The 14,455-nt window shown below is 42.6% G+C and overlaps 2 protein-coding genes across 6 annotated transcripts in view; both read left to right on the plus strand.

Annotated features, from left to right (window-relative positions):
- scn1bb (sodium channel, voltage-gated, type I, beta b) overlaps positions 1-6,953 on the plus strand; it is a 9,214-nt gene extending 2,261 nt beyond the window's left edge. The window contains 6 exon segments of one of the 2 annotated variants that reach the window (NM_001128156.4): positions 75-241; positions 1,500-1,737; positions 1,834-1,975; positions 2,253-2,324; positions 2,810-4,312; positions 4,340-6,953. In NM_001128156.4, the coding sequence (NP_001121628.1) occupies positions 75-241; positions 1,500-1,737; positions 1,834-1,975; positions 2,253-2,319 (614 nt within the window). In that variant the 3' untranslated portion in view covers positions 2,320-2,324; positions 2,810-4,312; positions 4,340-6,953. 2 annotated transcript variants of the gene reach the window in all.
- A 2,218-nt stretch (positions 6,954-9,171) lies between these two features.
- syngap1a (synaptic Ras GTPase activating protein 1a) overlaps positions 9,172-14,455 on the plus strand; it is a 59,430-nt gene continuing 54,146 nt past the window's right edge. For all 4 annotated transcript variants that reach the window (XM_087295147.2, XM_087295148.2, XM_087295145.2 and 1 more), the window contains exon 1: positions 9,172-9,338. In XM_087295147.2, coding sequence (XP_087151273.2) covers positions 9,317-9,338 — 22 coding nt within the window. In that variant the 5' untranslated portion in view covers positions 9,172-9,316. The remainder of the gene's footprint in view (positions 9,339-14,455) is intronic.

The raw sequence follows: 14,455 nt of genomic DNA on the forward strand, positions 1-14,455 counted from the left end.
GATGTGTGTATGATTTGAAGTGTATTTGATGTGTGTGTGTGTGTGTGTGTGTGTGTGTGTGATGTGTGTGTCAGTGTGTGTGTGCCGCGGGGCGTGTGCGGAGGTGGACTCAGACACAGAGGCAGTGGCGGGTCAGGGCTTCACTCTGGGCTGCATCTCCTGTAAGATGCGTGGAGAAGTGGAGGCCACGGCGACTGTAGACTGGCTCTTCAGGGCCCGCGGGGAGGCCGACTTCGTGCACGTGAGTCCATACACACACACACACACACACACACACACACACATCAGAAAAGGTTGTGACAGTCTGGAAAACACAAAGGAAACAGCTTCAGCTCAGTGAATCTCCATCCTCTCCTCAGTCAGCGCTCAACACACTGCAGAGACAGCAGCAGTGCAGGGCGGTGATCAGGTGATCTGCTGAATGAGATGTGATGTCCACAGGTGATGTCCACAGGTGATGTCCACAGGTGATGGTGATCTGCTCATCAGGAAAGCTCTAGTGCTGTAGGAGCAGAGATGGGTCGAGGATCTCCAGTTTGAGCACAGATACGAGAGGAAATGAGTGAAGTGTGTGAACACAATGATCCTCAGAGGAAGAGAGGAGGACATGTGGAGATTTCCCCTTCAGCAGTGCAGAACAGCATTAAAGACTGAAGGAGTCTGGAGGAGTTTCAGTGCGTAAAGGACAAGAGCGCAAGCCTGAGCTGAACAACCGTGACCTCCGACCCCTCAGGGGGCGCTGCATCAAGAGTCCTCATTCATCTATAAGCAGATCAGCACATGGGCTCAGGACTCAAACATGTCAAGCAGCACGATACAGAGTCACATCCACAAACACCAGCCGACACTGCACTGTGCCAAGAGGAAGCCCTATGTTAACAGTGTCCACAAGCGCTGCTCTGGGCGTCCGGGATGGAGCATCACACAGTGGAGACGTGTCCTGCGCTCAGATGAAGCAGTGTTTCAGGTGTTTCTGGGAGAAATGGACGCCGTGTGCTCCAGACCAAAGAAGAAGAGGATCATCCAGACTGACACCAGCAGCAGGTCCAGCAGCCCGGCTCTGTCCTGGTCTGGGGTTGTGTCGGTGCTCTTGGTGAAGGTGACCTGCTCTTCTGTGATGCTCCAGTAATGCTGAACAGCACACAGAGATTCTGGAGCTCAATATGCTGCCTTCTGCTCCAGAGACGCCCTGCAGAGTCCAACAAGACCATGCAGAACCACATTACAGAGAAGAGGAGACAGACGCTGGACTGGCCTGCCCGCAGTCCCGACCTGTCTCCAATAGAGAGTGTGTGGTGCTTTTTGAAGCACAGAATGTTATTGGTGGAGGACATGAATGAAGGAAATGTCCATTCCTTGAGTTTAGTGTGAATCAGTCACACCTAACAGTAAAATGTTAAAGAACACTATTGCTACTTATACTTGTGTGTGTGTGTGTGTGTGTGTGTGTGTGTGTGTGTGTGTGTGTGTGTGTGTGTGTGTGTGTGTGTGTGGTGCAGATCTACACATATGATGGCTCGTCTGAGAACATCATCGATGAGCGTTTCCTGGACCGTCTGGAGTGGCACGGCAGCAGGAACACACTGGACCTGCAGGACGCCTCTGTCGACATCACCAACGTCACCTTCAACGACTCCGGCGTCTTCCGCTGCGTCTTCAACCGAGTGCTCATCTACGAACACTACGAGTTCTCCAAGGTCACCAGTAAAGACGTGCACCTGACCGTGGTGGCCAAAGGTACAGCACACACACACAGAGAGAGAGAGAGACGGTTCACCCAAAAACACACATTTCAGCTCATGTTGCACACCAATGTGTGTGTGTGTGTTCCAGCCACTCGAGGCACCGCGTCGATCGTGTCAGAGGTGATGATGTACGTCTCCATCATCGGTCTGCAGCTCTGGCTCCTGGTGGAGATGATCTACTGCTACAGGAAGATCGCAGCGGCCGGAGAGGAAGCTTTAAGAGCCAGCGCGTCAGTCTCACACACACACACACACACATACACACACACACACACACACACACACACATACACACACACACATACACACACACACATACACACACACACAAACACAACATATCCACATGTGCAGTGAGTGAGTGTGTGTAAGAAAGAGTGTGTTTGTGTGTGTGTGCGCTTGCATGTGTGTGTTTATACTGTGAGTGTGACTTTAACACTTGTATTGTTCTTCAGGATTGTGTGTAAAGTTGTGTGTGTGTGTGTGTGTGTGTGTGTTCTTTTCCAGGGCGGAGTATTTAGCGATCGCATCTGAGAGCAAAGACAACTGTGCCGGTGTGCAGGTAGCAGAATAACACAGGTGAGAACACAGACACAGCTACATCTATGCATGCACATCTACACATGTACATCTGTAACTACATATACACATCTATATCTACACATATACATCTACACAAATGCATCTATGACAATGTCTATTCTCCATCTACATTAACAGATCTGCATACACATACATCAACACATCTCCATCTATCTCTCCATATACACTACATCCATCTACATCTACTTCTGCATCTATATCCATCCGCCCATCGCTCTGCAGCTCTTACACTGGAGCCCACAGAAGCTGAGCGGCTCAGGCTGGTCAGGGGCTTCTTGAAGATCTCTCGGTGTTCTTTGAGGGTCCTGATGTCTGGGAAATATCCAGACATTTAGCTGAGTTTAAGGGTGTCTGCGGTGATGCCATGGAGCAGTTTGTGATCTGCCTCAGTGTCTCCTGAACGTGAGCAGCAGTGCATGCTGGTCTGTGACTGACTGTGGTGTGGTGTTGTGTGTCTGCAGGTGTTTCTTCCTGGATCCTCCATCCTTACATCCTTCCTCATGTTTTTCTAATGGTTTCTTACCTCTCCAATGACTGTCTGCGCATGATATTTTCTGCTATGCATGGATGAATCCCTCACACGCTGCTCTGGAGCTGCACAGACCTGCTGACCGAGCGTAAACCTCCACAGACAACATGATCAGCACAAAACTCCACCGCGGAAAACACAATACTCCTCCAAGATGAGGACTCAACCACAGACAACTAGCGCCGCAGTACTCCTCCATGATGAACACTCCATCTCAGAGAATATAAGTGCTACAATACTCCTCCACAGAGAAAACTAGTGCCACAATACTCCAACACCTCAAACACAAGTGCTGCAGTACTCCTCCACATTGAATACTCGCGGCACATTACTCCTGCATAGGAAATACTTGCAGTGCAGTACTCCACAGTGAATAGTTCCGGTGCAGTACTCCACTACAAATTCCTGTGGCGCAAAACTCCACATCGAACACTTGCGGTGCATTACTCCACAGCGTGTCACAATACTCCACACTACTCTACTGTGAATACTTACGCCACAAAACTCTTCACAGCAAATACTAGAGCCACAATACTCCACCAAAGTGAGTACTAGAACTGCAAATCTCCAAAGAGAATACTACCGGCGCTATACTCCACAGTGAAAACTAGTTCGGCAATACTCCCACATCACAAACAATACTCCACCACAGCAAACAATACTTCGCCTCAACCAACACTATGAATTCTAATGCCGTAATACTCCACCACAGCAAACAATACTCCTCCACTGGAAATAAAGTACTCTAATACTTGCAGTGCAGTACTCCACATCAAAAACTAGTGCCACATTACTCCTCTGGATTGTATACTTGCGGCGCAGTACTCCACAGCGAATACTTGCGGCGCATTACTCCACCACAAAAAATACTTGTAACGTAATACTCCACAGCAAGTACTGCATCACAGTACTACACAACAAATACTTGCGGCGCAATACTCAATGAATACTTGCGGTTCAATACTCCTGTACTACAAATACTTGTGGCACAAAGCTCTTCACAGCAAATGGTTGAGCCACAATACTCCACCAAAGTGAGTAATAGTGCCGCAAAGGTCCAAAGTGAATACTTCCAGCACAATATCCACAGCGAAAACTACTTTGGCAGTACTCCTACGCCACAAACAATACTCCACCACCACCTACAATACTCCACCACAGTGAATATGTTTGGCGTAGTTCTCCTCCACAGGAAACACAATACTCTAATACTTGCAGTGCAATACTCCACATCAAACACTAGTGCCACAATACTCCTCCACATTAAATACTTGTGGCAGTACTCCACTACAAATAAGTGTGGCGCAAAACTCCTCTTTAAATACTTGTAACGCAACACTCCACACTGCGTCACGATACTCCACAACATATACTTGTGGATCAATTCTCCACAGGAAATAGCTGCAGCACAATATTCCACAGTATATGCTTGCACGCAATACTCCACAACTAATACTTTGGAGCAATACTCCTCCACAGGGGATACTTGCGGTGCAATACTCCTTTACTATGTATACTTGAGGCACAAAACTCTTCACAGCAAATACTAGACCCACAATACTCCACCAAAGTCAGTACTAGCACTGCAAATCTCTAAAGTGAATACTACCGGCGCTATACTCCACAGGGAAAACTAGTTCAGCAAACAATACTCCACCACAGTGAATATATTTGGTGTAATACTCCTCCACAGGAAACACAATTCTCTAATACATGCAGTGCAATACTCCACATTGATTACTTGCTGTGCAGTACTCCACTGCAAATAGTTACGGTGCAATACTCCACTATAAATATCTGCAGCGCAAAACTCTACAATGAATAATGTGGAGCAATACTCCTCCACAATAAATACTTGTGGTGCAATACTCTTCTACTATTACTATGAAAACCTGCGGCAGAAAACTATTCAAAGCAAATACTAGAGCCACAATACTCCACCAAAGTGAGTACTAGCACTGCAGATATTCAAAGTGAATGCTGTCGGCACAATACTAGACAGTGAAAACTAATTTAGCAAAACTCCTGCACCGAAAACAATACTGCACCATAGCAAACAATACTCCACCACAGTGAATACTTTTGGTGTAGTACTTCTCCACAGGAAACAAGACTTTAATACTTGCAGCGCAGTGCTCCACATTAAAAACTAGTTCCATAATACTCGTCCACATTGAATACTTGCGGCACTTTACTCCTCCATATAAAAAAGCGTGTGGCGCACTACTCCACAGAGAATACTTGTGGTGCAATGCTCCACATTGAGTACTGTGTCACAATACTCCATAACAAATACTGTGTAGTAATACTCCTTCACAATAAATCCTTGCAGCACAAAACTCTTCAGAGCCACAATACTCCACCAAAGTAGTTCGGCAATACTCCTACACCACCAACAATACTCCACCACAGCTAATACTATGAGTTCTAGTGCTGTAATGCTCCACCACAGCAAACAATACTCCACCACAGTGAATACTTTCGGCGTAGTACTCCTCCACAGGAAACACAATACTCGAATACTTGCTGTGCAGTACTCCACATCAAACACTAGTGCCACAACACTCCTCCAGACTCAATACTAGCGGCGCAATACTCCTCCTCCACAGCAGACACGAGCGGCGCAATACTCCCAGTTTGCACTAGAGGTCAGCCAAAAGCAGATCTCGTCACATATCAGGCCATATATAAATATATATCTCGAAGTATTCATGTTACACTTAAGCCAAATGCCATGCAATGCTGTAGTTGCATGAGCCATCATGAATGTGAATGCAGTTTCCACACGTTTATATGCAGAGAGCAGACGGCAGTGTTTATTTATTGTAGATTCTCTGTAAACGAGCTTGATAGGGTTTTTAATGAAGTCTTAGTGTTGTAACACACACATGCGGTGCAATAAGAGAATCCAACTGTATTTCCTGAATGTAGCACTCGATGGATTGATCGCCACTACTTTGTGCTGAGATGCATTGTGGGTAAGTGCATTAAGGCGTCTGATGGCTGCTGGAACGCCGCTGTTTTAATGCATGCCCACACTGAAGATCCAGAGCAAACCTCCTCACTGCAGACCTGCTGACGCACCAGTGCATGCTGGGAAACGCAGTGCTGGTGGGCGGAAGCGGAGAGACGTGTGCACATTAAATCAATCCTGTGGACTGTCGGTTTTTAAAGGAAACCAGTGAATAAATAACTGTGCAATAATGAGCAGAATGTTGACGAGCTGCGTTTATTAATACTCATGCTTCATTGCTGTGTATGACTGCATGAACTCATGTTAATGTACAGCACTCCAGCGTATACTAAAACTACAACCGTAAAAAAGCTTTTATTAATGACACAAAAATGACCTTTTATTTATAAAATTAAGATAATAAAGATACTTTGCCAAGGCAACTTCTCTCATTTTCATTTTCTTGATCTACTGAAATTATTCAAATGTAAACTATATACCAATAAAGAATGAAAATGACTTGAATTAAAATGAATATAATGCTGACACAGCCCTTACACAGTTTTGTTAATCATTTTTGAAAGAAATGTTTTTATAAGTATTATAATAATGTAGTCAAGGAGATTAGAAGTCAGCATATTTATTATAAAACGCAGACTAATATGAGTGGTTTTATTGTGCACATTTTCTGTCATTATAAAACACAAGATGTAGCTGTAATGCAAAATAAACAGTTCTGTGGTTCCACCGGCTGAATTACACTTTGTAATTGAAATTGACTAAACATTTTATTTATTTTTTTAATCCAGTCAAGAGCCAAAGTATAATTAAATAGGAATAGAGTTTTCACAAATAAATTAATACTTATTAAATTACATGAAAAAGCTTTTTTCCACACACTTTGTTCTAATCTGATTTACTGTTTGATTATTTGTGAAGTTTAAAAGTCACCTTTAATTCAGAGTAAATGAATATTACTTTATTAATTTTTCTTTATAATGTTAAAATTGCAATGTGTTAAAAATAAAAAAGCTGTAACACTTAGAAATGTTCACTATTTATTGATTTTCATTTTATGCTTCAGAATCTGCCTCCTATCACTAATAAATATTCATTCATTTTCTTTTCGGCCTAGTCCCTTTATTAATCCAGGGACCCGGGTCACCAAAGCGGAATGAACTGCCAACTTATCCAGCACATGTTTTAACTGCGGATGCCTTTCCAGCTGCAACCCATCTCTGGGAAACACCCATACACACTCATTTACACATACACTACAGACAATTTAGCCTACCCAATTCACCAGTACTGCATGTGTTTGGACTGTGGGGGAAATCGGAGCACCCGGAGGAAACCCACGCCAAACACGGGGAGAACATGCAAACTCCACACAGGAACACCTACTGACCCAGTCTAGGCTCGAACCAGCGACCTTCTTGTTGTGAGGTGACAGCACTACCTACTGCGCCACCTCATCGCCCCCACTAATAAATAATTATAAAAAATTTAATATTTAATAGTGTTTTCAAGGTCACTTCAGTCACAGCATTAGAATATATTTCATATGAATTGATTCGTTTTTGAATATTAAACTGCTTGAATTAATCTTACACAACAGCTATAGTAATGTAAACAAATACTGCAAAGTATACAGAATTAATTAGTTCAGTTAATACTACAAAACACTAGAATATTTTGGGGGATGTAAACAAAAACAATGGTCCCAATGTATTTCCTGTTTTACAAATATATTTTTTTAGCTTCCGAGAATCAAAAACAGCCACATGTTGATAAATAGTGTTATGATCGCTGTTTTAACATTTAATGTATGATTGTATTGCCTCTTATTAAAGCTTGACAACAAGCAGGAAATGTTCATGGGCCAATGACGAGACCACGGAATGGTGGTCTCACTGAAATGGTCTATATTTTGTTCATGGGATGTTATTACTCTAAATTGCGCGCGTATTTCTTTAATTGACTGTTTACTGTCTTTAACCGTCATAACCGTCTTTTGCAAATTTTCGCGCGCTCTGTATGTATCAGCTCACTAGCTAGACGGCGCAGTGTGTGCGCGCGTCAATAGTTAATTTAAATAATTGTGATTATTACAGGTGTTCAGCTTTGTGTTCGACAGAAAAATAAACGAGTAAAGGGTGAGTAGTAGATGACCACAACGTTTATTCTTGGGTGAACTGTTTTCCTGTACGTCTCCGCATTGTGATGTGCAGTGGGTTCTATGTGCAGTGCAGTCTATAAAACAAACATCTGAGAATTAAAGTTATAATGTTTAAGTGTGTAACCCTCAGACAAAACTACATGTAAAGGTCAACAACGTGTGTTATTTTATTTTTATTTTGATGGTAACTGTTTTGACCTGATCTCCATTAAAATCATCGAAATGGAATCAATAATATAGAGTTTTTTATTTGTCTCATTTATGGAAGCCTTATAGAAAATGTACTTTTACATTTTATTTTATTTTAACGAGAACATTCTTCAGGAGGTCTCGAGGGTTTAGTGATTTGGGGGCCCAGCGGTCTTATACAGTACCGTTTGTACTTTATTTATTTTGCTGTTTATTCTTATATCGCTCAATCTTCTTTTCTACGTTATATTTTAATGTAATCTCTACATTTGAAATAATTGGATTTCTTCAAATAAATTCACAACTATAAACTATTTCATTTTCAAACCTAAATCTTCATCTGATTACTGCTGGACTGCACCATGATTGGGGAGACCAATTTCACAGATGGAATAATTACAATAAAATAATATTTGTTAGACCCACACATACAGAATATGATAGAAAATGATGTTATATATAATATATAGGTTTACACTTAAGTATTTATTAGGAGCCCCCAAATTCCCACTCTAAGTAGCTTATCTGCCGTCGCATCTATGAAAATTATTTATATTATTTATGAAATTTACCCATTAATAATTGTTTTTTACATACCAACCCTCACAGTGGTGTAAAACAGCACAACGACGATTGTTAATACAATTTATTAAATTACCCATTAAATTAACAACTACCCCAACCGGTAGGCTAATGTCAAAACCGTAATTATGATGAGAATTATTTATATTATTTATTAAATCATCCATTACCTCGCCTATTGGTTAAGAGGGATTAAACCATCATAATTTCCCTCACATTTATTATAAAACGCGTTCACTTTAATCATGACTGAATTTTAATTGTGTGTTTCTAATAACGGTCTAAATTTTTCCCGCGCTCGGTATCGATCAGCTTACTCATTGGCCGGCGCGGTGCGGGTGAGCGCGCCTGTGCGCGTTGCCGCGTGCGTGCGAGCGAGTGCGCGCTCGGTGACTGTGAGCGTAAAGTGATCGGCGTTCAGATCGCGTCGGAGAGCGTCGCGTCATTTCTCTCTTTTCTATTTGAATGTTGTCGCGCTGGAGGAGCGGTGATGGAGCCTCACACGCCGAGCTGATCACGGGCACCGCCGGAGGATCATGTCCTATGTGTCTTCACAAGGTAAGACTCACGGCGGTTATTTATAGATCCCGAACCGAGCCGCGGGCCGCCGGAGCACCGTGAGCGCGCAGCACATCTGTACCGGTGCCCGTGACGGTGATGGGGAGCTCGGTGTCCGTCAGTGGAGACCGAACTTAACGAGTGAAGTTCCAGCGAGAGCGCGGAGCCCGGTAACAGCAGATGTGCTCGAGGCCGCGGGCGGTTATTTATAGATCCAGAACCGAATCAGCGGCCCGCGCGCTGCACACACACACACACACACGCGCATACACACACTCTCACCCGAGCGCCTCCGCCGGTGCGAGCAGTGCAGATGCGAGTCGTGTCGAGCCTGTGTGTGTGTGTGTGTGAGAGATATGTTGTGGTGTTGTGGGTAATACATTATATGTGTGTGTGTGTCAGAGAGATACATTTAGTTGTGTGTGATCTGTGATGTGTAAGAGATGGTAATGGTTGCCACTGGTGTGTGTGTATGTATGTAAGCGAGAGAAAGTGGGTTGTGTGTGTGTGTGTATAGTGTGTGTGATGGAGTGAGTTTGTGTGTTTGGTTTGTGTATGTGAGCAAGAAAATGTGATCTGTGTGTGTAAGAGGAGTTCGTGGTGTGAGTGATGTGTGTAGTTTGTGTGTGTTTGTTTGATTTATGTATGTCAGAGTGTTGTATCTGTGTGATAAAAGTGGTGTGTGTGTGTGTGTGAGTCAGTGAGTGAGAGTATGTCTGAGTGTGTGTATGTGTGAGTGAGTGTTAGTGTAATGTGAGTGATGTGTGTGTGTGTGTGTGTGAATGTGAGAGTATATGTGAGTGGTGTGTGTGTGTGTGTGTGTTGTGCTTCAGTCATTGTGTTCTGGAGAGCTGGTTTACAGTGAGCTGGAGGATGTTTCTCTTGAGCTGCTCAATGTCACTGAGATGTGTGTGTGTGTGTGTGTGTGTGTGTGTGTGAAACATGTTTATTCCACACAGTGGCTGGAATCTTTACCTTTTTCAGTATGTAAAACACACACAAACACTTTCTATCCTGATGATGATGATGTGTGGGTGTGTGTTACATGCTGATGCAGGTGTGTGTGTGTGTGTGTGTCCATCAGCATCACAGTCTATAGTGAGTGTACGGTGGCTCAGAGGCGCTTCAGCTGCAGGTAGAGGCGTTACAGCAGCAGCTGAAGTGCTGTAATTCAGCGTTTAGTCACAGTCTTTCATCAGCGCTGCGTCTCCACACTGCATGCTGATCAGCACAGACCGCCTTCAGTTCAGACACGCTTCTCAAAGCTGCCGGGAACTGCTGTCAGATCTGCATTTCTTATTCCATGTTTGACATGATCTAACTCAAACATGAAGAGAGGGGCATTGAGTAGCCCCTCCCCTTTTTAATAAACAGCCAATAGCGTTAGCTTTCCCAGTGAGAGTGGTCGAGCTCAAGTGCATCAAATAAAACCAAAGTGAAAAGGGGGCGGGGCATGGCAGACACTAGAGATTGTTTGATTGGTCAGAAGATTTGATGAGAGACAGAAGTATGAGGAGACGACGGAAATATCCTTAATTCATTCAGGAGTAAACTGCAGATGATTATATCAGGGTTATATCTGCCAGATGGGAATCGTGGAGACACTAGATTAGAGATTTTAGATGATACACTAATGGGGCGTCATGGTGGCGCAGTGGGTAGGTCGCTGGTTTGAGTCTCAGCTGGGTCAGTTGGTGTTTCAGTGTGGAGTTTGCATGTTCTCCCCGTGTTAGTGTGGGTTTCCTCCGGGTGCTCCGGTTTCTCCCACAGTCCAAACACATGCGCTATAGGGGAACTGATCAACTACACTGGCCGTAGTGTATGAGTGTGTGTGTGTGTGTGTGTGAATGAGTGTGTATGGGTGTTTCCCAGTAATGGGTTGCAGCTGGAACGGCATCTGCTGATTAAAACATTTGCTGGATAAGTTGGCGGTTCTGATATTATCTTCTAAATAACGTTATTTTCATTTCACAGGAGTTTTAAAGCTTCTTTCAAAAGACACACAAGAAAAATCTGGCTAATAATATTCACGGAGAGGTGTGATATTTAAAATTGTTATGTGCTGTGCATTTATGTGATTATACAGGTTGTTTATTCAGATTAGATGGAGTCGTACTGTCTTTAACCCCACCCCCAGTAGATGTGGTTATTCTATTTGCTAGAGCAGCCCAAAGACAGCAGCCAATCAGAGGCAGAATATCAGCTTAACGCTCATTCAGACAGTTTAATTACACTGTGAAACCCAAAAGGTTAAGGTAGCTCAAACCATTTGAGGAAACCTTCTGCAACAAACCATTTAAGTTCAAAAACTAATCTTAACGAGTACTGTGAACTTAATCCATTTAAGCACAGTAAAACCCAATAAATGAAGAGAACTCAAACCTACTGTGAAACCCAATAAGTTAAAGCATGAGGAAACCGATTACTACAAACCATTTGAGTTCAAAGACTAATCTATATGAGTGCTGTGAACTTACTCTATTTAAGTTAAAGTGATGAGCTATCTAATTAACTCATTAACATCAACACTGAGTTTAAACTCTTTTCAAATGAGTAGAATTAACTTTCAGTCCATTTTGAGTTAACCACACTCATTTCATTTAATTAAGTTGACTGTTGGGTTTTACAGTGTAGTTGCAAGTTGATAGTTTTGATTTAAACTGAATTATATGTAAATTAGATCAGGAAAAATATCTATTACCTGTTTATTTACATATGATCATTACACTAATAAAAATAGCATGCTAATTCAAATAGATTTTCTCTAGAAAAAGTGTTACTGGAGGAAATAAGGTTATTGCAAAACAATAATATCGCATTATGTTTTCATAGCACTGTGCAGCGCTGTTCTGTTTGATTTAGTAATTAATCAAATAAAGTTGAGTGCACATTCTGGATTAAAGAATGAAATTAAAGAACATTTAATTAAAATTGGGGCGTCACGGTGGCGCAGTAGTGTATGCTGTCCCCTCACAGCAAGAACGTCACTGGTTCGAGCCTTGGCTGGGTCAGTTGGCGTTTCTGTGTGGAGTTTGCATGTTCTCCCTGTGTGATCGTGCGGTTTCCTCCAGGTGCTACAGTCCAAACACATGCGGTACAGGTTACTTGGGTAGGCTAAATTGTCTGTAGTATATGAGTGTGTATGGATGTTTTCCAGAGATGGGTTGCGGCTGGAAGGACATCCGCTGCATGAAACATGTGCTGGATAAATTGGCGGTTCACTCCGCTGTGGCGACCCCGGATTAATAAAGGAACTATGCTGAAAAGAAAACGAATGAATGAATGATTAGATATTTAAGTTACGGCATGTAAACTGTATTATCGGCCAGCTCTAATCTGATAAATGTGATTATAAACAATAATATATTATAATATGCTCTGAAACAGTGTCAAGCATGAAGGCAGGAATATAATTGTCTGCATTTCAGGTTGGGCGATATGGCAAAAATGCAATCTCGATAATTATTTTGAATAATAACTATATATATTTTGATATTAGTTGTTAATGCTTCCAGATTTAAAAGAGTACCCAGCAATGACTGAAGCCACAGAAATGAGAAGGTCCATTAAAAGGCATAACATATTTTCAGCCAATACATTTTTGATGGCTAAAAATTCGGTACATCTGTAATATCAACACACTTTTAGATTCCCATTGTTGTACTTTTCTGCTGTGTGATTGGCTCTTAGATTAATATAGAGTAAAAAGTCCAAAGCTTATCAATGTCATTGACATCAATTTTAATGCTCTTCAATATAATATTGTTTATCAGGCCAGCTCTAATGTCAGGTTCATGTTTGCATTCATTCATTCATTTTCTTTTCGGCTTAGTCCCTTTATTAATCCGTGGTCGCCACAGTGGAATGAACCGCCAACTTATCCAGCACATTTTTACGCAGCCCTTCCAGCCGCAACCCATCTCTGGCAAACACCCACACACACTTATTCACACTCATACACTACAGCCAATTTAGCCTACTCAATTCACCTGTACTGCATGTGTTTAGACTGTGGGGGAAACCGGAGCACCCGGAGGAAACCCACGCGAACGCAGGGAGAACATGCAAACTCCACACAGAAACACCAACTGACCCAGCCGAGACTCAAACCAGCGACCTTCTTTCGTACAAAACGCGTGAAGGTCATGTGACCAGCAGGAAGAACCAGGCAAAGAATGCAGCATCTCATTTCTCACGCATTCTCTGTTCTCGTGGTCTCCCAAGTTTGTTTTTCCGAGGTTACTTAGCAAGATTGGTCTCCACTAGAATGCAAGTCCATTCTCTGCATTCTTGGAATTGAGAAACAACTGTTGTTTGGAAGTTTGCTGGGTGTTCGAGTAGTTTCCATCATGCGATGTGGGTTTGACAGGACTGTTTCATTGAGATTGCGAAATCAGAGAACATCTGTTTTCAGGTGCAGTTGGTTTGTTTAAAAGTAGAGATTTGAAGCTTTATGTTGACTTATTTCTCATGTGTGTGAAGGTAGTATTGGCTGAGATTCCAGTGCATTTGCTGATTCGAGGGTTCATAGTGAAGCTGCAGAAACTGTCATAAACACACATCTACACTGAGCCACTCCCCTAGAGAATTGTCTGTTTATATTGATCCCTGATTGGCTCTTGCACTTGAAGGCGGGGCTTTATTTGTCATATTGACCATTACACTTTTCCCCATTCAAAACTATACGAGTGGCCGGTCTTGTATATTCTGAGGTGTGTCCCAAATCACCTTCTTCTCGAGTACGTCCTACATTTGAGAACATGTGTTCTGTATAGTATTAATGTGAGTAGTATGAATGGAATTTGCACGCACTACATCTGGCATTTCAGTCACTTCACTTCCATTCACGAGTTCAATCGCTTTGTATTATGGGATATCATAGCGCCCGTTGGATTCACACTACAGAATCTCAACATATGTAGTAGGTCATCCGGGTACTTTTCGCATTCTGTTTTTACAATACTATGAATTCAGATATACTACTAAGCTCGCATGCTGTTTTAAACGCACTACATAGTTTGACAGCATGCAATTTGAGACACAGCCGTAGTCTTTAGGCGTAATAACGTAATTGGATTAATCAGTTGTGGTGATTCTACAGTTGCTATGGTAACAAA

The sequence above is a fragment of the Danio rerio genome, chromosome 19 (genome assembly GCF_052040795.2).
Source record: "Danio rerio strain M-AB ecotype USA chromosome 19, GRCz13ab, whole genome shotgun sequence".
In the NCBI taxonomy this organism is placed as follows: domain Eukaryota; kingdom Metazoa; phylum Chordata; class Actinopteri; order Cypriniformes; family Danionidae; genus Danio; species Danio rerio.